This window comes from Balaenoptera acutorostrata, chromosome 8 (genome assembly GCF_949987535.1).
Source record: "Balaenoptera acutorostrata chromosome 8, mBalAcu1.1, whole genome shotgun sequence".
Taxonomy (NCBI): Eukaryota; Metazoa; Chordata; class Mammalia; order Artiodactyla; family Balaenopteridae; genus Balaenoptera; species Balaenoptera acutorostrata.
Genome location: NC_080071.1, coordinates 79,216,351 through 79,237,147, shown reverse-complemented (window position 1 = coordinate 79,237,147; position 20,797 = coordinate 79,216,351). Strand labels below are relative to the sequence as shown.

The following is a 20,797-nucleotide window of genomic DNA, read 5'->3' as shown; positions in this document are numbered from 1 at the left end:
GATTTCTAGCGATTCAGATCTGGTGGGCCCAACCAAGGGTCTCAGGACTTTTTTCAGAGAATCACTAACTATTGTTCCTCATGGGGACCCCAAGAAAACTGGTAGGAGCCAACCCAAGGTGTGTGGAGGTCACGTGGGGGAAATTGTATAGGGCCAGATACATTGTTAAAGCCGGAACATATGATTAAAAAGACAGAATATCTTAAAAAACACATCACCATCAATATTTATATAATCGTAAAACTTTCAAAATAAGAGAGGTCATTTTGGGGCTTCCCTGGTGGCGCAGTGGTTAAGAATCTGCCTGCCAATGTAGGGGACATGGGTTCGAGCCCTGGTCTGGGAGGATCCCACGTGCGGCGCAGCAACTGGGCCCGTGAGCTGCAAGTACTGAGCCTGTGCGTCTGGAGCCTGTGCTCCGCAACGAGAGAGACCATGACAGTGAGAGGCCCGCGCACCGCGATGAAGAGTGGCCCCCACTCGCCGGAACTGGAGAAAGCCCTCGCACAGAAACGAAGACCCAACACAGCAAAAATAAATAAATAAATAAATAAATAATAATAATAATAATTTTTTTTAAAAAAGAGGTCATTTTGTTCAACTCCACATTTCAGAGATGGTCAAACTGAGGCCAGAGATAAAAAAAAAATCAGCCAAGTGACATTTATCATTTTTTTAAAATTAATTATTTTTGGCTGCGTTGAGTCTTTGTTGCTGCTTGTGGGCTTTCTCTAGTTGCGGTGAGCGGGGGCTACTCTTCGTTGCGGTGCGTGGGCTTCTCACTGCGGTGGCTTCTCTTGTTGCGGAGCACAGGCTCTAGGCGCGCGGGCTTCAGCAGTTGTGGCACACAGGCTCAGTAGTTGTGGTACGCGGGCTCAGTAGTTGTGGTGCACGGGCTTAGTTGCTCTGTGGCATGTGGGATCTTCCCGGACGAGGGATCAAACCCATGTCCCCTGCATTGGCAGGTGGATTCTTAACCACTGCGCCACCAGGGAAGTCCCACTTGGCTAATTATTAAGAAACTCTGGACTAACTGATTACCCACCTGTAACAGCCAGCAGTTATGAGCCCATCCCAGCCTGGCCATCCCCTCGACTCCAAGGCGTCGCCCTCTATTTCACTAAAACATGTACTATGTAAAATAGAGGTGGAACAATTCTCACTTGGATTAGAATCCCAGTCTTCTAATTCATAAGGTAACGAAATTATCCTTTGATTCAATGATTTCTTTTAGGTTAAAAGATTCGTGAGTCACCCCCATTTCATTCCCCTCTTTTTCTTAGGTATGCACCATGAACCCCAAGTCATGTTTAATGTTCTATCAAACCATTTATCACAAAGTATCATATAAACTGTGTCCTGTGATCAAACAGTGCATAGATAGAGAGGCAGGCAGGCAAATTGATGGAAAAGGGGAATCACCCTCAAATCAATAAATGTGGTAGGATTTAGGTAATTTTTTCTTTTCTCAATTTTTTTATTAACACAGTTCACTACTTGTAAAATGAAAAATAAAATTAATTGGGCATGTTTGATACACAAAAAAGCTCGACTATATTTAACACAATTAAGAAAAATGGTTCGTGAGGGCAGCGGTTCATAACCAGGATTCTGGAATCAGACAGTCACGGGCTCAAATCCTGAGTCTGCTCCCTACTGGCTACATCAACTTGGCTGGCTTTCCATGCTGCTTCCTCACCTTTAAAATGACAATAATAGTGCCTATACCTCACTCCATAATGTTTATAGGGTGCACGGCCCCGAGTCCAGCACCCACTTAGAACTCAGTAAGATGACTACGGCTGGCTGCACAGAGAGCTGTTGTCATCTTGAAGGCTGGCACAGAGGCTCTGCTCACATTCAGAATCTTTACAGTGTTATTTGTTCATAAGCAGTTAGACTGTGGCCCCCTGAAAATGATTTATTCACTCCGCCTCACAGGGGACATAATAAGGTCACATGAGTGGGACTCAGCCCAGCGAGGAGAGCACTGGGGCTGGGCCTCGGGCACCAGCAGGACTGCTGCAGGAGGCAAGAGGCCAAAGTGAGAGGGCACCCTGGGTCAGAGGTCAGAGGTCAGCCTCAGTTTCCCAGATTAACCCTCAGATGGCTGAGGCCCAGCTCCCCCCAAGCAAGCACAAAGCCTCCCAGCCACCATGCCCACTGAGGCCACTGGTGCAACAGGGCTGACTGGCGCCTGGTGGCAGCTGGGCCTGGAAGAAAAGGAATGGAGGTCAAGGCTGTAGTCTGCACTGGGGAGAAGGGGCTGCAAAGGGTGCACCTAGGGAAGCCCCAGGGCTGCCCTGGTGAAAGGAGAGGGAAGAAGAGAGGTGACCGCCATGAGGTTAACAAGACTGGGTGGGGACTTCCTTGGTGGCGCAGTGGTTAAGAATCCGCCTGCCCATGCAGGGGACACGGGTTCGAGTCCTGGTCTGGGAAGATCCCACATGCCGTGGAGCAACGAAGCCCGTGCGCCACAACTACTGAGCCTGTGCTCTAGAGCCCGCGAGCCACAGCAACTGAGCCCACGTGCCACAACTACTGAAGCCCGCATGCCTAGAGCCTGTGCTCCGCAACAAGAGAAGCCACCGCAATGAGAAGCCTGCGCAGCACAAGGAAGAGTAGCCCCACTCGCCGCAACTAGAGAAAGCCCGCGCACAGCAACGAAGACCCAATGCAGCCAAAAATAAAAATTAATTAATTAAAAAAAAAAAAAGACTGGGTGGGACTTCCCTGGTGGCGCAGTGGTTAAGAATCCACCTGGCAATGCAGGGGACACGGGTTCGAGCCCTGGTCCGGGAAGATCCCACATGCCGCGGAGCGACTAAGCCCCTGTTCCACAACTAGTGAGCCTGTGCTCTAGAGTCCACGATCCACAACTACTGAGCCCACGAGCCACAACTACTGAAGCCCGTGCGCCTAGAGCCTGTGCTCCACAACAAGAGAAGCCACCGCAGTGAGAAGACTGTGCACCGCAACGAAGAGTAGCCCCCGTTCACCGCAACTGGAGAAAGCCCACGCACAGCAACGAAGACCCAATGCAGCCAAAAAAATTAAAAAAAAAAAAAAAATTAAAAAATAAATAAATTAAAAAAAAACAAGACTGGGTTTGTCTACTACCTCTCAAGCTTCCAGAAAATTCCAGAGGCCAAAATACAGTATGGCCTCTCCAGCTGTAAATTGGTAGAGCACTTAGCTGGGAAAAACCTTTCCTTCCCCTTCTCAGCATAGGGGTCACTTCCTAATTCTATGGGAGAGCTGCTGAGGGGTGTAAGGCTCCTTCCCCCTCCACCAGAGGTTCCTCAGGGAAGGACTGTCCCCATAGTGCAAATCCCCACCTCCTCGTGGGACAAAGGCCCATCTTTTCCCTACTCCTCCTTTCCACTGGGCTCTTTGCAGAATTGGACAAGGAAGTGGAACGTGGGCCTCGGCCCAACAAGCCCGCGGGGTTAGCAGGCAGCTTCATCAGGCCTCCCCCTACTCCCTGCCCCCAACAAAGGTACCAAAGCCCTTCTCCTCTCCCAGGTCCCTGTAATGCCTGGCCTTCTGGGGAGGGTAAAGAGTCTGGGACACACAGTCTGACAATGAGGGGGGACACAAGGGACTACAGCACAGAGAACCGCAGGACAAATGCCTGGGGAACCTGTGACATGAGTCTGCTGCACATACAGGGCACTTGCTAACGAGGCTGTGATGATATATGGAGCTTTTCCAACCAAATAGGCCCAATCCAATTATTATTTTGAATAATTGGGTTGGGGGGAAAAAGAATTTAGCCATTTGAGGCAAGATGGTGCACTGGAAAGGAATGGATGGGGTTGGGAGATAGATGTACCTATTCTGCTTACTAGATGTGTCCCTTTGGGTAAATCACTTAACTACTCTTTGGGTTTTAGTTTTCTCACCTGTGAAATGGGGTTCTTGTATGTAAAGCATCTGTCAGGTAGAGAAGGCTCAGAAGGCAGCTGCTGTGAGAATCATACCCATTCAAGAATGCACCTTTGGGACTTACCTGGTGGCGCAGTGGTTAGGAGTCCGCCTGCCAATGCAGGGGACATGGGTTTGAGCCCTGGTCTGGGAAGATCCCACATGCCGCGGAACAACTAAGCCCGTGCACCACAACTACTGAGCCTGTGCTCTAGAGCCCGAGAGCCACAACTACTGAGCCCACGTGCCACAACTACTGAAGTCCGCACTTCTAGAGCCCATGCTCCACAAGAAGAGAAGCCACTGCAATGAGAACCCCGTGCACCGCAATGAAGAGTAGCCCCTGCTCATCGCCACTAGAGAAAGCCTGCGCGCGCAACAACAAAGACCCGACACAGCCAAAAATAAATAAATTAATTAATTAAAAAAAAAAAACAAGAATGCAGCTTTGCAAATGGAACTGATTGGTTAAAAAAATAGAGCATTGTTAAGATTTTATTTGAAAATTTCCTCTGAAAGAAAGGCCCCTGTGGCCTATTGATTAGCTCATTTTTCCTTCCCTTTGTTTTACAAATGAATGCGAGAGAATCTGGGACAAGGTCCAGTCCAGAAGGGTGCTTTGTAAAGACCCCCTAGGGAGTGATTCACCTGCAGGCAGCTGGGGAGAGCAGCCTCAGGCCTGGTCCTAGACTCCAGCCGAATTCAGAAAGTGAACTGAGGCTCTGCCCTGCCGGATGTGCCTTGGTTTCTGGTCTGGATAGAACTTGGCAAAGGCTATTTGTTTTTCTTGATAAGACATTAAAAGCTACGATAAAACTAAAAGGAGAGGAAAAAGGCTAACTGCATATCCAAACTCTGTATGAAATGATTAATTTTTTTTTTTTTTTGGCATTGTCTTAGCAGATCCAAACTAATTTCATCCTTAAAGACATCCTGCCTCCAGGCTCCTGGTGTCTCAAACAATCTCATACATAGCTAAGCTTGAAAGTAATCACACATCCTGAGATAAATTAAGTGAAGCATTTAGAAGTGATGCTCAGGGCCGAGAGTCAGGGGCCCTGGTCTCTGTGTGGGAGGATTACAATTCTGCTCAATCAAAACCAAACCAAACCCAAAACCAGCATTGAAAGTCTCAGGGGGTTGAAAAACGGGACACTAGTGAGGGCGGGGTGGCAGAAGAGTTAGGGAAGACTGTGGGCACGGGGGGAGGGGCAGATCATTTTTCAGGTAATGATGGTGATAATCAGAGAGATCCAAATCTGCTGAGTCCAGTTTTCAAGGTGGTTGTTGTTGTTTTTTTTTAAAGCTACACTAAAACCAAAACATTTCCTTGCTGTGTTTTAAAACCAAACCAATACAGTTTGCATAACAAACACCCTAGAGACATTTACTTAATATTTAACTAAGGCTAAATGACAAGGTTCTACTTCAGAGGAACTGGGCAGAATCTCTAACACTTAATTCCATTTCATTCAATGCAAGTTAGTGAGGGTTACAATCTGGCCATTGTTGAATACTTCTCAAGACTCATTAATCTCAAGCAAGAACCAACTTAACAAGCAGGGCAATCTTTTGAAGTGAATGGTGGTAGTGGTTTAAACAGAGGATTAGGAGATAATCACATTAAAAGTCATCTTTTGGCACTAAAATTGACCCCTGTCTAAGGGTTGTGAATTACAGGGATGGGGCAGGCTGTTTTGCACTCCTCTCTTACCAAGTCTCAGAGACTCCCCTGTGACACAGCCAGATGGCAGCCTGCCCACATCCAGAGACACCACTGCATTTAGACATGTTACCATAAAGCAACCTCTTAACCAATTTATGGAACTGTTTATAAAATAATACCCTAGACTCTGCTGCAGTTAGACACTAGATCATAGGCACAATTTAAATATAAATTTTAGTTCTACTTTATAATGTAGATATCAGCTAGCTAGCTTTCAATAATCAGAACGTGAGAGATGTAAAATCCATCATTTAAACTCAAGCTCTCCAACATAAGTTAATTTGACTTGCAAGAGTAGGAACGGGGGCTTCCCTGGTGGCGCAGTGGTTGAGAATCTGCCTGCTAATGCAGGGGACACGGGTTCGAGCCCTGGTCTGGGAAGATCCCACATGCCACGGAGCAGCTGGGCCCGTGAGCCACAATTGCTGAGCCTGCGCGTCTGGAGCCTGTGCCCCGCGACGGGAGGGGCCGCGATAGAGAAAGGCCCGCGCACCGCGATGAAGAGCGGTCCCCGCACCGCGATGAAGAGCGGTCCCCGCACCGCGATGAAGAGTGGCCCCCGCTTGCCGCAACTGGAGAAAGCCCTCGCACGAACCGAAGACCCAACACAGTCAAAAATAAATAAATAAATAAATAAAATAAATAAGAAAATCCTTTAAAAAAAAAAAAAAAAAAAAAGAGTAGGAACGGAAGGACCTGCCAAGAGGAATCTTCTGCTGTTATGACTTCCTTATCGCCGGGATTTTGAGTGTACATAAAATTGGAACCTATAGTCACCAAGCAATTCAGCATTTCCTTTTAAAGCGTTCCTTTGATCGTGTTGAACACAAAACAGCAGACTACCTAACAAATATTTAGCAGTGGATTTGATATGCATTTCTAATGTACTGTCTAATATTGAGGGGTTCCCAGCACAAAATATGTAAAACCACATTAGCATTTGGTCTGCAAAAGAGATGACAGGCCTTTTTCTTTTTTTTTTTAATGTTATCCTGCCCAGCATTTACTCTTTGCCTTCTTACTCCATGCCATGGATGGATCTCTTAAGTGTCACATAGCAAACATATAAAGAAGAGTCATGACCATGTTATATGCCTCCAAAGATTCTCTAGCTGGGTCCTTTCATTCTGAAGCTAGGGATGCTGCAGGCCAGAATCATGAAGTGGCTTGAGCAAGGTTTCACTGCTACGATTATAGTCCAAATCTCTTGATGTTTCAACCTGGCCCGTGGCTCTGGGCCCCAATTAATTGTCTATCGCTGCCCCCAACACAGATGCTTGGACAAAATACAGTCAACATATGCACTGACCCCAAGATGGATGGAGTTGTGCTACACAGTGAGCTGGGTCAGACTGTCTTGGAACTCTGAACTAAAAGACAGGAAGTTACCAGCTGGCAACAGGAGGTAAAGAAGCAGATCCTGGAGCGACTGCTTAATTGTACCAGAAACCAAGCTGTTCACTGGCATCAGCTCCTGTGAGGTTCTGGCTCCTATGGGATTCCTCATAACCTTACAACAAATCCCCCCTTTCCTGAGCTAGTTTGAGTGGAAACCAAAAAACACCCTATAAACATCAGCCTCATGTTCCTTTCATGGTATTTCAGGATCAGGAACCTCTGACCAAACCTCAAAGCTGCTGATAGAGGTAGAAGCAGCCCCCCTCCCCTGACATGAACACTCCTTGCTTCCATTCAAGGAGATCATCAAAAGCCATAAATTAAAATGGATTGAGGGGACTTTAAAAAAAAACCAAAAAAACCCACGAATTATTAGAAGAGAGATTAACCCTGCCCAGAAACTCTCAGAAGCAACCAGATCTTCAACATTCAAGAACAGTTTGGATAGGATGACAATTACTTTAAAATAACCACACATGGGTTAGAATGGTGGAGACTGTATCCTTTGGTGTTAGGTAAAAGAAGTGTTTACAAATGGGGGAAAAAGGCAAGGAAAAACTCCAAGACAAACTTAAACCTTCCTGGAGTTTAGGCAGCAAGAATCAGGTTTTCTAACAGCTGGTTGCCCCTGAGTAAGCTATTTTGTGGCCAGGGAAACTGCAGGCCAGGAAGATTAAGTGCCTGAAGATGGGAGTCCCAAATTCAAATGTCTTAAAGAGGCCAGGGAGGTCACAAAAGGTAGGGCAACAAGGAGTGGTGAGGTCTGTGCCTAAAACTAAAGTGAACACAAAGCATAAAAGCATTGAAATTCTATTTTAAGGTATTTTCTTAGGTCACTATTGCTGATACCATAAACTTACATACCATTTCTCAAAATCTTAAATTTCTAAAAATCTTTTATATATAAAAGCACATTGCCTCTGAGACATGGAAAATCAATAGTTGAATACATTTTATGTTAACAACTGCTGAAAAGCAATTAAAAACTTAAAGCCCTTTAAAAATATACTCAAAGGACAGACTGACAATTCACAAGAGTTAACACAAATGGCTGATGAAAGCCCGAAAAATATTTTCATTTTCACTAAAAATATATGAAAATTAATGGAGGTACCATTTTTCATCGGTTTAATCAGCAATGATTGAAAAAATGAGAACACACAAAGGTTATGAGGAAGAGTCTAAATGAGTACTCTCACACAGCTGATCAGGGGTACTGATAGCAAACAACATTCCCAGGAATATAATTTAGCAACATGCATCACTATCCTTAATGATTCTATCAATCCTATGTGTCAGGACGTTTCCTCTCTTAGGAATAAGCCTATTCTTCCCTAGCAAATAATGTCATTCCATTTTAAATTAGTCAAGACAAAGTTGAAAGACAAATTCATGGCTCAACTTCAGGCATTCATCTCCTATTCTATCTGTATTCCCCCTAATTTTGATTTTACCTACATTTCCCATTTTTTTCTTGCATCTCATCTTGAATGCCATGCAAGATCTGTGAAAAGAGGCAGGATGTAAGTATCATAAGAACAGAGAAGATGAGCCTTCCACGGATCAGTTGTGGTATCGATATCTGCATTGTTATTTTACAAAATGGAGAATAAGTTTATTTAGCAAAAAGTGAGATTTTGCCTCATGTTACAAAGCTGAACATGATGCAGTTTCAATGAAATTGCCTCTAACCTTTTTTAGACACAAGCACTACTATTGTCTTTTTTGGTGGGGCTGTCACCACACCACAGTGGAAGCCAGGAGATCAGATAATCACTCAGTTGGGCAGTGACTCCTTGTGAAGCACTATCTATAACATCTCTTCATGAGCATCTAATGAATAACCCATTCATGGCCTTTTCTGTCCCAAGGTTGAAGATTCTAGTGAATCCAATGACAGGTTAAAAACCTTGATATGTGACAGAAGAAGAAAATACCTCACTGATGTTTTTCAGCTAATTAAAAAAAAGCTTATCTAACTTTTCTGGGATAAGATACCTTTGACTTGTCAAGAAGAGCCTATAGAAGACACTTAAGTAGTAGATAGAGTTAATAAATGCCATACAGGCAAACCTGAAATACAATCATAGCAAATATGCAATGGAAGAGAACCTTGGGCAAGTCGTTTTAATACTTAAAGCCTCAGCTTCAACATCACTTAAAAAAAAAAAATCAACAGTGAATGCTCTTCGTGTCTTTCAGCTGTGTTCTTCTAAGAAACAACAGTGGCGGCCCTCTCTAGCACAAGAGGCCTTAGGGGACAGGATCAAATCCACTTAATCCAAAGTGATCCTTTCTACATGTCAGTTTCCTAATCTGTAAAACTGGCAATAATCACTTCTCAGGATTGCTGGCAGGATTAAATTAGGTAAAATATGTAAAGCATTATTACACTGAGTGGCATGTATACTAAGGCCTCAACATGTAATATGGCTTATTATTATTTGAAGTATTACTACCCCAATCTATAAAATGATACCAACCCATTGTTATGAAGATCAAATAATGAACACAGATGCCAACAAAAGCAATAAGAGAGGTGCAATAGACAAGAGGAACAATTATGATTGTGATAAGAAAACAGTTAATATAACCATAAATTCTGCTAAGCTACTTCAGACAGTATGAGTCACCCCTAATATAACAAATTATTTTTAAAAGCAATGAAACCTGTTGAGACTTCATCCAATGACAATTGTCGAATTAATATGAAATTTGTCAAGAGGTTTGGCACTCTTGGACACAGCTGCCTTCCAAAGGATTTTGGGTGAGAAAAGATGTTTAAAGTTAAGGGGACTTCAAATTCTGACCCTTATATAATTAACATTTCTTCACCCTCACCCCTTAAAGAGGCAGCCACTAATTTAGGGATATCCCTTACAGGAGACAGGCTGCCTCAGCAGGAAGCTGATTGCCCAAAAGAATCTCACCCGTCTCCGCCCCTCCTTCCCTCCCAACTGCTAACACCATCAGGAATTTTCCTTCCCTCCACCCACTTTCAGCACAGGAGCCAAACCAAGCCTCTCTCATTATTATCTCCGCAGCTGAGCACAAAGCAAACACCTTCACACCTCTGAACCCTCCCCCACCCACCCCAGCCTCTACCTCTCTCCTTCTGCCCCTTCTTCCTTCCCTCCCTCCATCCCCACCTTGGACCGGCCACTATTCCCTCCACTGGAACTGCCAGGAATGCACACACTGCTTCACTGATACGAATTACATACCTCTCTGCATGGGGGCGTTTTGGACCTGGCCATGCACCCACTTTTGAAAGCAAATAGCACATCGCCAAAGCTCAGGACAAACTGCATACTCAAAGGTTGCTCTTTCCTCTCTCAGGTAAAGACTTTATTTGTCCACTCGCTGACAAAAGACTAGTAATTCTACCTCAAACGGGAAATCTTTTGAGCCCTTTGAAATGAGGACTCCAAAGTGAAAAATAACAACCCACAAGGACAATCTGAGTTCCCTAACCACTGCCTCCCATCAGGTCTAAACATCTTCCCGGCCCCTCAGGAAAAGTTCTCCACCCTCAGCGGGCAAGATAATTGGCCTAGAGCTGACTGTACACAGTATAAGATTTTCCCAGGTTACTAGAAGTATTTTGCATCATTTGCCCCACTTGACAACCATAAAAGTTGGAAGTTTTGGGGGTTTTTTTGGTATCTCAGAAAATAAATGAGAGGAAAAGAAACTCAAGCACCACGGGTCTTGGGTGCATTTTCACATCCTAAGAACAGAAGGATTGCACCCCGCTCCCTGTCTCTCCTCCCCCAGCTCCTCCAGTGGACATCACCTCTCCGCAGGAAAGGAAGCCGCTTCCAAAAGGAAAGGGCAACTGCACTAATGGTCATCTTCTGCAAGATGCCTGTGCTTTTGCAGATTCTCGTTGGATCATACTTTTAACAGAAGTTAGATTTCAGAAGAGGGCTGGAAGGGAGACAGGGATGGAGAAAGGAAAAACTGGCTTGTAGTTTGTGAGAGAAAAGGAGCAAATGGGAAGAATTCGGGGCCAAATAATCTTAACCATAAGCCCGAGGGACCTTAGCTGTCCTTCAAGGCCAGAGGCTTCAAACCAAGCCTCGGAAGTTTAGACTTCAAGGATCCTGTCTTGAATTGGCATATAGAGATTTTAAAAATGTAAGCCCTACATTTAAAGATTTCACATGAAAAAGAGATCTGACCACCCCAGCCTGTCTGTCCTCTCTCAGGCACAGGTGGAGGTGAGGGGTAGCCATTCCCAATGCCCCAGGTGCCCCACCCACCAGCCCTCCCCACTCAGCACTTCACTGCTTTATTCCTCTGCCCTGCCTTTTAGTATATCTGCACTTATGCCTCCTGATCAAGGCCCCTCTCACTTGTTCTACAAATGAGAAAAATAAAAGCACCAGGGGTGCAGCCACAGCTTCTCAGAGCAGAGCCGCCTGAGAACCCCAGATTCTTTAGATACGACAGGCACTTCTTTTTTTTTTTGTTAACTGAAGTAGAGTTGATTTACAATGTTGTGTTAGAATTTCTACTGTACAGCAAAGTGATTCAGTTATTCATATATATATTCTTTTTCATATTCTTTTCCACTATGGCTTCTCACAGGATGTTGAATACAGTTCCCTGTGCTATACAGTAGGAACTTGTTGTTTATCCGTCCTATATATACTAGTTTATATCTGTTAATTCCAAACTCCCAATCCTTCCCTCAGCTCCCCCGCCCTCCACACCGGCAATCACAAGTCTGTGCTCTATGTCTGCCAGTCTGTTTCTGTTTCGTAGAGAGGTTCATGCATAAAGAAGATGCGGTACATATATAAAATGGAATACTATGCAGCCATAAAAAAGAATGAAATAACGCCATTTGCAGCAACATGGATGCAGCTAGAGAATATCATACTAAGTGAAGTAAGTCAGAAAGAGAAAGACAAATATCATATGATATCACTTATATGTGGAATCTAAAATATTTCTTGACCAGGCACTTCTGAAGCTGTTTTCAGAGCAGAATCTTGAGTCAGGGAAACAGCCGTGCTGGCAACCTTGTCCCTGAGGCCCCCGCTCCCGGCTAAACCATCTTTGCCCTAAGAATTGGTTGATCTTTAAGACTCTTTTGCCTTCTTGGACTCATCACCATGTGTTACCATGCTTCTGGCGACTTGCAGAGTCCTCACATGCACCAGGCCATACCCTATATGTCTTCATGATGATTCTGGGAGATGTGCATTATTGACACCATTTTACAGGCTCAGGACAAGGGCACACGGACAAGCGCAGTGGCTGAGCTGCACTTGAACCCAGGCCTATCTGATCCCAGGGTCCGGATGCTGGCAGCATGCCTTGCTGCCTTGCAAATAACCACCATCTCCCCCAGTTTAAAAAAAAAAATCAGGGACTTCTCTGGTGATCCAGTGGTAAAGAATCCGCCTTACAATGCAGGGGACAAGGGTTTGATCCCTGGTCAGGGAACTAAGATCCCACATGCCACGGGGCAACTAAGCTCACACGCCACAACTACTGAGCTCTCACGCCTCAACTAGAGAGCCTGCATGACGCAAACTACAGAGCTCACCTGCCCTGGAGCCTGTGCACCACAACCAGAGAAGAGAAAACCTGCATGCCACAACTAGAGAGAAGCCTACATGCCTCAACAAAGACCCCTCAGGCTGCAACTAAGACCCGATGCGGCCCAAAAAATAAATAAAATAAATAAATAAATAAATAAAAATCAGAACTTATTTGATCCTGAACAAAGTTCCACGATAGGGTCCCAGACAAAACATCAGAAGGGGCTCCACCTCTCCACCCAGAATTATCATTGGGTTTTCGTGTATACGCCAGCTGCCCACATAATACTACCAGCTTCCTCAGAGAAGTTGCCCTGCCTTACATGCTTTTGTGTATCCAATAGACATGGGGTAGTTACACTTAATACCACTCGGAATTATTAGTCAACAGCTCCTATTTTCAGTTTTTGATCAAATTTTACTAAAAAGGGTTTCTTGGGAGGAAGCATTTTATGTCCTTTCATGGATTCTCAGAAAGGTCCTTTTCCTGCACATCACCTCTCCCCTCTCATAGTCTTATTCACCCATAGCTTTTAAATCTTTCCTTCCATTTTCCCAAAGTAAACCAGGTAAAAATTCAACTCTAAGTGATTTTTAAAAAAGAGCATATATGCAGAGTACTTGAATACCAAAGGAGGTAGCTGTTGTAGAAGTAATACTGGTTCATGAGTAATACTAATACTTACAACCCATATGATGGTCAGTCTTCTGGACAAATAAGGATCAATATTCCAGTGAGTGAATGGAAGGAATGTGATGTAGAACACTTCTTGTCCCAAAGCAGCTGAAAATCTGAATAGGTAATAGTAGAAATAATTCTTCACAATGTACTTCTGTACATAAGCCTAAAAGACAAAAGTTAGAAGACTCTGTGAGTTCATTGAACAGGTCACTATAAGGCAAGTTTTAAAAACCTCTATCTAAGGACTTCCCTGGTGGTCCGGTGGTTAAGACTCCGTGCTCTCAATGCAGGGGGACCTGGGTTTGATCCCTGGTCAGGGAACTAGATCCCGCATGCACGCTGCAACTGAAAGAGTCCCCCATGCCTCAACTAAGACCCAGCGCAGCCAAATAAATAAATAAATATTTAAAAATAAATTAAAAAAATAAAAACCTCTACCTAGGGACTTCCTTGGCCATCCAAAGACTCCTTGCTTCTACTGCAGGGGGTGTTGGTTCCATCCCTAATTGGGGGAACTAAGATCCCACATGCCCCTAGATGTGGCCCCCAAAACCCCCAAACAAACAAAAACTAAACAAAAAAAACCCTCTATCTACGATTCACAGGGTTTCAATTGCCAAGGTGCTACCTCCTCTCCCCTTGTGTAATTACAGTATCAATACTAGCAGCCTACAGTGTTATTGAACATCTATCAACCCCCAGGTGTCTACACAAACACAGATGATGTTAATTCTTCATAAAATTAAATTAGTAACATCCAAGACAGAAATATCAGGGAAAGACACACAAAAAAACCCAAACCTTTCTCCTGTGTCCACAGGGGGCTAGAAACTCAAGGGAGGTGAACTCTGTTAGCACACTGTATGGGTCTATGACCATGGTAGGCAGGAGAATGTCCCCAAAGATGTCTACCTCCTAATCCTTAGAACCTGTGAAGGTGTTACCTTACATGGCAAAAGGGGCTTTGCAGATGTAATTAATGATTTCGAGATTGAGGGGTTCCCCTGGATTATGGTAGGTGGTTTCAATGGAATCACAAAAATCTTTAAAAAATAGAAGGAGGTGGAAGAGTCAAGAGTCAGAAAATGATTTGAAGATGGAGGAAGGAGCCAAGAGTCAAGGGATGCCGGCAGCCTCTAGAAGCTGGAAAAAGTGAGGAAAAGGATCCTCTCCTTGAGGCTCCAGAAGGACCACAGCTCTGCTGATACCTTGAGTTCAGCCAGATAAGAACCATTCTGGACTTCTGACCTCCATATATTTTGTATCCACAGAACAAATATGTGTTGTTTTAAGCCACTAATTTCGTGGTAATTTGTTGCAGCAACAAGAGATTAACTAACATGAAGACTTTAGAAAAATCACTTGCAGATGAATGTTTGTAATTTACCTTTTGAATGGGATTCGCCAAGTCGGCCCACTACAGTGATGGTGTAAGAAACACAGCAAGTACGCATGGGGCCCACTAAAATGCACTCCCATTTTCCATCATCCTTCTCCACCCTGTTATCCTGGTAGTAGGCAGGGAGGAAAAAAAAAAAGACTTATGTTGACACTGCCCTCGGCTCCAGAGGCATATCTGGATTCGTGTAAACCAGTCATGGTTAAGTTCAAAAATTCAGCCTCAAGCCAAGCAGTACATGGCACTACCTGGGAGGAAGTTGCTAGTCAGGAGTGAGCATACAAGGTAAACCAGAAGTTCATCTCTCTTCTGGGATGAACTTTACTTCTAAGTGAATTCAAAGGAGAAAGAATGGATCCATCCTCAAGTGGAATGACAATAATGCACAAAATGAATTAAATAAGGAAGTGTATAGTTCTACCTCTCTGCCAAGATACTATGGTTAGATGTGCAAAACAAGGTCAAGGGACTGAGATGAATAAATGACAAACTCCTCCCTCCCTCCTTCTCCCTGTGTCTCATTATCTAATGTGAGGACTAATCTCTGCAGATTCTGTTTCATAAACATACATCCAACAGGCTTGACCTTGGGGCAAATCCTGTGAAGCGACCCTTTTTACGTAAAAATTAGTTATTTTAATGCACCAGCTGTCAGGTACACTTGGTAATCTGTCCTGCTTTGAAGCTTTATGAGGAAAACTTTTGCCAAACTTTGACAAGGGTCAAACCCCTCCCTCGTGTTATTTCATGGTACCCAAGTGTTATATGACATGATAAATGTTCAGCAACAACCATTCTCTACCCTAGAGACTTAACTGAGACCAAGTTCAATATTTTCATCCTAGTAAATAATTGAAAAGACTGGTATGGATGACAGCAAACTGCTTTAGTGTTACATATTACTAATTAATATCTTTAGGCATGCCTTTTACATTCTCTTAGGAACTCTCTTTTTTTAATTTTTAGGAACGCTCTCTTTTTTTTTTTTTTTGAGTAGAGAGCTAAATATTCTCTAAATCTTCTTAGAAACAAAAAGCAAAGGTGAAGTTGAAAATATCAACGTGTGTATAATAGGGCAGCCGAAGGAGCTTTTAGATAACATCTCTGTATACGTAATTAAATAGCGTGAGAGCCAATATTTGCTTCCAAATTCTTGAGAATTATATGTACTGTAAATAAAGTAGTTAAGTACTTCTCTTTTCAGAACAAGAATCTAAGTTTCCCTTGTAGGAAATCTCAGTGTGTATCACTTCAATATATCTTTGTAAATAAGAATTTCAGTTTCAGTGTATGTGTTGGTCGCATCGGGAACAATTAGAGAGAAAAGAAACCGGAGTTAGAAACAGAAATGGTAGGTAAAGTGAATGGCAGAGAGAAGAGGAGATAAAACTGAGAGACAGGAAACCAAATCCTGGAACAAAAACATCCATCAGTACATTCTGTAGGACTGGTCGCGCCCAAGGAGCTGACATGCCAGGCAGTGGGGCCGTGTTTCTGCAGCACAGACTCAGGAGTCAGTGATTAGCAGCTAATTTTTAGACAAAAGATCAGGAAAAGCACTGAGCATTCAGGTGAGTGGAGAGGAGCTATTTTTAGAAATAAAATACCCCTTAGTATGCCAATCATCTGCCTCAAAGCCAAAGAAGTTTCCGGTAAACAAGGGATGATAAGATGGAAATTACCCAGATAGCCATTATTACTAACTGCAAAATGTCACTGATATTCTCATTTGTCTATTTGATTTCCTGGTTTATTTTCTTGAAAGTGAAAAAGGAAAATGTTTTTGCAGGTGGGGGTGAAAAACATGATTTCAGTCTCCCAATGTCATCTTTCCCTTTTGGTCACAAATTTCTCAAAAGCACATTCTCCTAAAATGGGGTTTTTGGTAACTTAAGGTTTGGGTGGGAGAACAGCTGCTCTATTTTGCAGATACCAGAGTATTCCTTGTTCTCTACAAGGCTGCCTTCAGTGCATAACTAAGTCAGGACCGACAGGGAGCCATACAGATTTACCGCAAGATGAAGACAAAGAACGCCGAGAATATATGACTCCTGGATTTAGGTCTGCCCCGAAACACCTGAACAGTGTTTAGTTTCCCAAATGCACACAGAGGAGTCCTAAATGCAAAGGAAATATGGCCTGGTCAGCACCACTGGCTGGAATAAGGGGCAGACTCAGACAGAAAAGAAGCGAATGCCCTGCACACTTGGTAGCTGGCCCAGCTTTTGAGCTGTCAAAGGAGGAATACAAGAAATATCTTTTAGGACTTCCTTGGTGGTGCAGTGGTTAAGAATCCACCTGCCAATGCAGGGGACACAGGTTTGAGCCCTGGCCTGGGAAGATCCCACATGCCGCAGAGCAACTAAGCCCGTGCACCACAACTACTGAGCCTGTGCTCTACAGCCTGCAAGCCACAACTACTGAGCCCGTGCTCTACAGCCTGCAAGCCACAACTACTGAGCCCACACGCCACAACTACTGAAGCCTGCGTGCCTAGAGCTCGTGCTCCGCAACGAGAAGCCACCACAATGAGAAGCCTGCGCACCTCAACAAAGTGTAACCCCCACTCACCACAACTAGAGAAAGCCCGCACACAGCAACGAAGACCCAATGAAGTCGAAAAAACAAATACATTTATTAAAAGAAAGAAAAAGAAATAGCTTTTAGCCAAAACAATGTGTGACCTTGAGTAAGTCAATTAGCCTTTCTGAACCTCAACGGCCTCAGCTGCAAAGGATGGAGTAGGATTAGTTCAGTTGGCTTTTAATATACAAAAAGAAAATTTAAGTAGAGAAAGGCCCATTAAACAGAACGTTACCCCAGGACCTATTATATAAAAAGATTGAAACCAATTGGTTGAAAGTGAGGAGGGGCCCAGGGAACCCCTATTTCAGGCCAGGCACCCCCCCATCCCAACCCCCAAGTTTTTCTCTGGAATATCCCCTCAGAGCAGTTTCGTAATCAGTTTGGAAACCACTGACCTTAATCTCTGCTCGACCTCACATACCACCTTTCTGTAACTAATCTTTGGCCTTGAGTACACAGGCTATAGGCATTCTGACCTTGAGGTCTTTAAAGGACTTGATAAACTCTGGACCAATGTCATTGCACGGTCAAATTACTTATCTACATTTTTTTTTTTAGATTAGAACTGTAAATGCAAGTATTCTTCCAAAGGTCAAGTTTGAGATGCTACTCTATCTCAACACAGCCGGAAGGAATTCACATCCGGCAGGGTAGTATCTAAGGCTCCCAGCAGCCCATATTAATTGGAAGCAGTAGAAGGAGCTCATTCTCTTTGGCTGAGAGAGATCAAATCTATACAGGGTACAGCACAGTCTTACTTAAAAATAATTTTAGGACTCAAAGCTTTTATAGATCACACCAAACAGCAGCATTTCCTTCATGGTGGCTTTGCTTTAGAGAAGTTTTACAGACCGATGAGAAAGAGGCAAGTGAGTCCAGACTAAGTGGCCTGGAGAAAAGAGCCCAGGAAGAGGGGAGGGTGCAGAGCTGGTGGACAAACTTTGCATCCACAAACTCTGGACGCAAAGTGTCTCGGATTAAATCCAGGCTGTTTCAACACTCACTACCTGAATAATCTCACACCAATGACTTGATCTCCTGGGGCCTCAGATTCCCCTTCTGCAAATGGGAATAATAACAGTACATACCACGTGAGGACGCTGGGAAGATTAAATCAGAGGTTGTTGCTGGTGTGTGCAAAGCGTTCAGGTCAAACCCTGGCAGAGAAATGTCTCACAAAGACCTAGCTCTTGGCTGTGAATGACGATGGTAGCAGTAAGGATTTCCCACAAAGCACTTCTCGGTTATAACACACATGCAATTCACCTGGATCTTGTTAAAAATGCAGATTTTGATGCAGTTCACCTGCGACAGGGTTGTAAGTTCTAATGGGCTCCCAGGTGATGCATATGCTGCCAGATTGCCCCCCCATGGACCACACTTTGAGTAGCAAGGAACAAGGACACCCCAGTGAAGTGTTTTTAAACCCAAAAGGAAGGCTCTCCGGTTTAATTCTCAGTGTTAGAGGAAGCCTCAATGGGAGTTTAAGAGAGTAAGATAACGTGGTCAAAGCGACAGGTACAAATGCTGGTGACAAACCAGAAGGGAACAGTTAGTTAATTCTACGGAGGATTCTACAGTGGTCCGAATGCAGGAACTGAGCTCAGGCACACCCCTCAACCACAGAAGGTACTACGGGAAGGGCATGAGGAAGAGGTGTCCCGATGAAATAGCAGCGGATCAAACAACCAACTGACGACGCAGAAAGAAGCCATCCCAAGCTCCCTGTCTTCATCCGAGTAGGGTCTGCATAAATTCCTGGATGACAAATCCAAAATTAGTTAAGGAGTCATGAAGCTTGAAAAACATTCCTAACCTCTCAGACCATCACGGTACAAAAAAAGAAACTCATTTCCCTAAAAAGGGCTCTTGCACCACCGTCAGAATCCTGGCTTGGAAACAAGGTTCTCTGGCTCTGCAGGCAGGAGCATCTGCCATTATGTCTTTGCTAAGATAGAAGCAGCAATTTGCTTTATTTTAAGATAAAAACTCACAGGAGAGTATTCCATTAAAATCAATGGTTTTTGGAATTCTAAACTGGTTTTTTTATATAAAGTTATTTATTTATTTATTTTTGGCTGTGTTGGGTTTTCGTTGCTGCACACAGGCTTTCTCTAGTTGTGGCGAGTAGGGGCTACTCTTCGTTGCAGTGCACGGGCTTCTCATTGCAGTGGCTTCTCTTGTTGCAGAGCATGAGCTCTAGGCGCGTGGGGCTTCAGTAGTTGTGGCACGCGGGCTCAGTAATTGTGGCTTGCAGGTTCTAGAGCACAGGCTCAGTAGTCGTGGCTCACAGGCTTAGTTGCTCCATGGCATGTGGGATCTTCCTGGACCAGGGACCGAACCCATGTCCCCTGCACTGGCAGGTGGATTCCTAAACACTGCGCCACTTGGAAGTCCCTAAACTGTTTTTTTTAACCCACTTGGGAATGCCTTTGTGATTTCTAGTTACATCTGCTATACATTCAACCTACACACTGATTCTTCTCATCAGCTCCCGAGGATTGTCAGCTTGGCATTATTCTTCAAGGTGGGAACTGCTTCATGTGCTTGGGGTTGTGGGAGAAAAGGGGCATCAGCCTAGGTCTCCAGACTGACAGCCATTTACAGAGACTGGGGCCTACCCAGAAATGCCTTCCATGGCTGGGGCAATGTCCTGAAAGGCAGTCGATTCGGAACTAAAACTCTGCAAGCCTTGCTCTCTGATTCTCACGCTCAGCATATATTCATCCAGAATTTCTAATCTAGAGCCTAAAGATTAGGAAGGGCAAATCTAACGAACTCGATGCCACTTTCATTAGAGCCTACACTTCGCGAGGTTTTGGTCCTGCTACCTCTCTCTGAAAGACTCGGCTTTGGTGGCATGCCACTACACGCTGCAGAGGTGGAATATTTGCAAAATAAACACTCGAAGTTATTATAAGACACCGACTAGCATGTTAACACGCCAAGTACAAACCAAGCAATGCCCAACATTTTTTTTTTTAATTTATTTATTTTTGGCTGTGTTGGGTCTTCATTTCTGTGCGAGGGCTTTCTCTAGTTGTGGCAAGCGGGGCCACTCTTCATCGCGGTGCGCGGGCCTCTCACTGTTGCGGCCTCTCTTGTTGCGGAGCACAGGCTCCAGATGCGCAGGCTCAGTAATTGTGGCTCACGGGCCTAGTTGCTCCGCGGCATGTGGGATCCTCCCAGACCAGGGCTCGAACCCGTGTCCCCTGCACTGGCAGGCAGATTCTCAACCACTGTGCCACCAGGGAAGCCCCCCCAACATTTTTTTAAGAATTGAAAGTGGCAAACCTTTTCTGGAGAGAGGCCATGCCTACACAGACCATTCATTCACTGATTACACTTTAGTGATGGAAGATTAACAATAAGCAAGAGTATTTCATTTAGCAATTAAGCACGAGGATGAAATTAAAGCAGGATCAAGTGATACCAAATGATATGTATGTGTTGGGGAGGTGCTCTCCAAGGAGCAGCCATTTGAGCTGAGCCTGGATGGGGAGATAAGCTGGTTCCTTTTGGGG

The 20,797-nt window shown here is 44.3% G+C and overlaps 1 protein-coding gene across 10 annotated transcripts in view; it reads right to left on the bottom strand.

Annotated features, from left to right (window-relative positions):
• SGPP2 (sphingosine-1-phosphate phosphatase 2) overlaps positions 1 to 20,797 on the bottom strand; it is a 147,097-nt gene that overhangs the window by 87,381 nt on the left and 38,919 nt on the right. For all 10 annotated transcript variants that reach the window (XR_009009000.1, XR_009009004.1, XR_009009005.1 and 7 more), the window contains exon 2: positions 13,293 to 13,451. Coding sequence is in view for 1 of the 10 variants with exons in the window: in XM_057551211.1 (XP_057407194.1) it covers positions 13,293 to 13,451 (159 nt within the window). In the remaining 9 variants the exon portion in view is untranslated. The remainder of the gene's footprint in view (positions 1 to 13,292; positions 13,452 to 20,797) is intronic.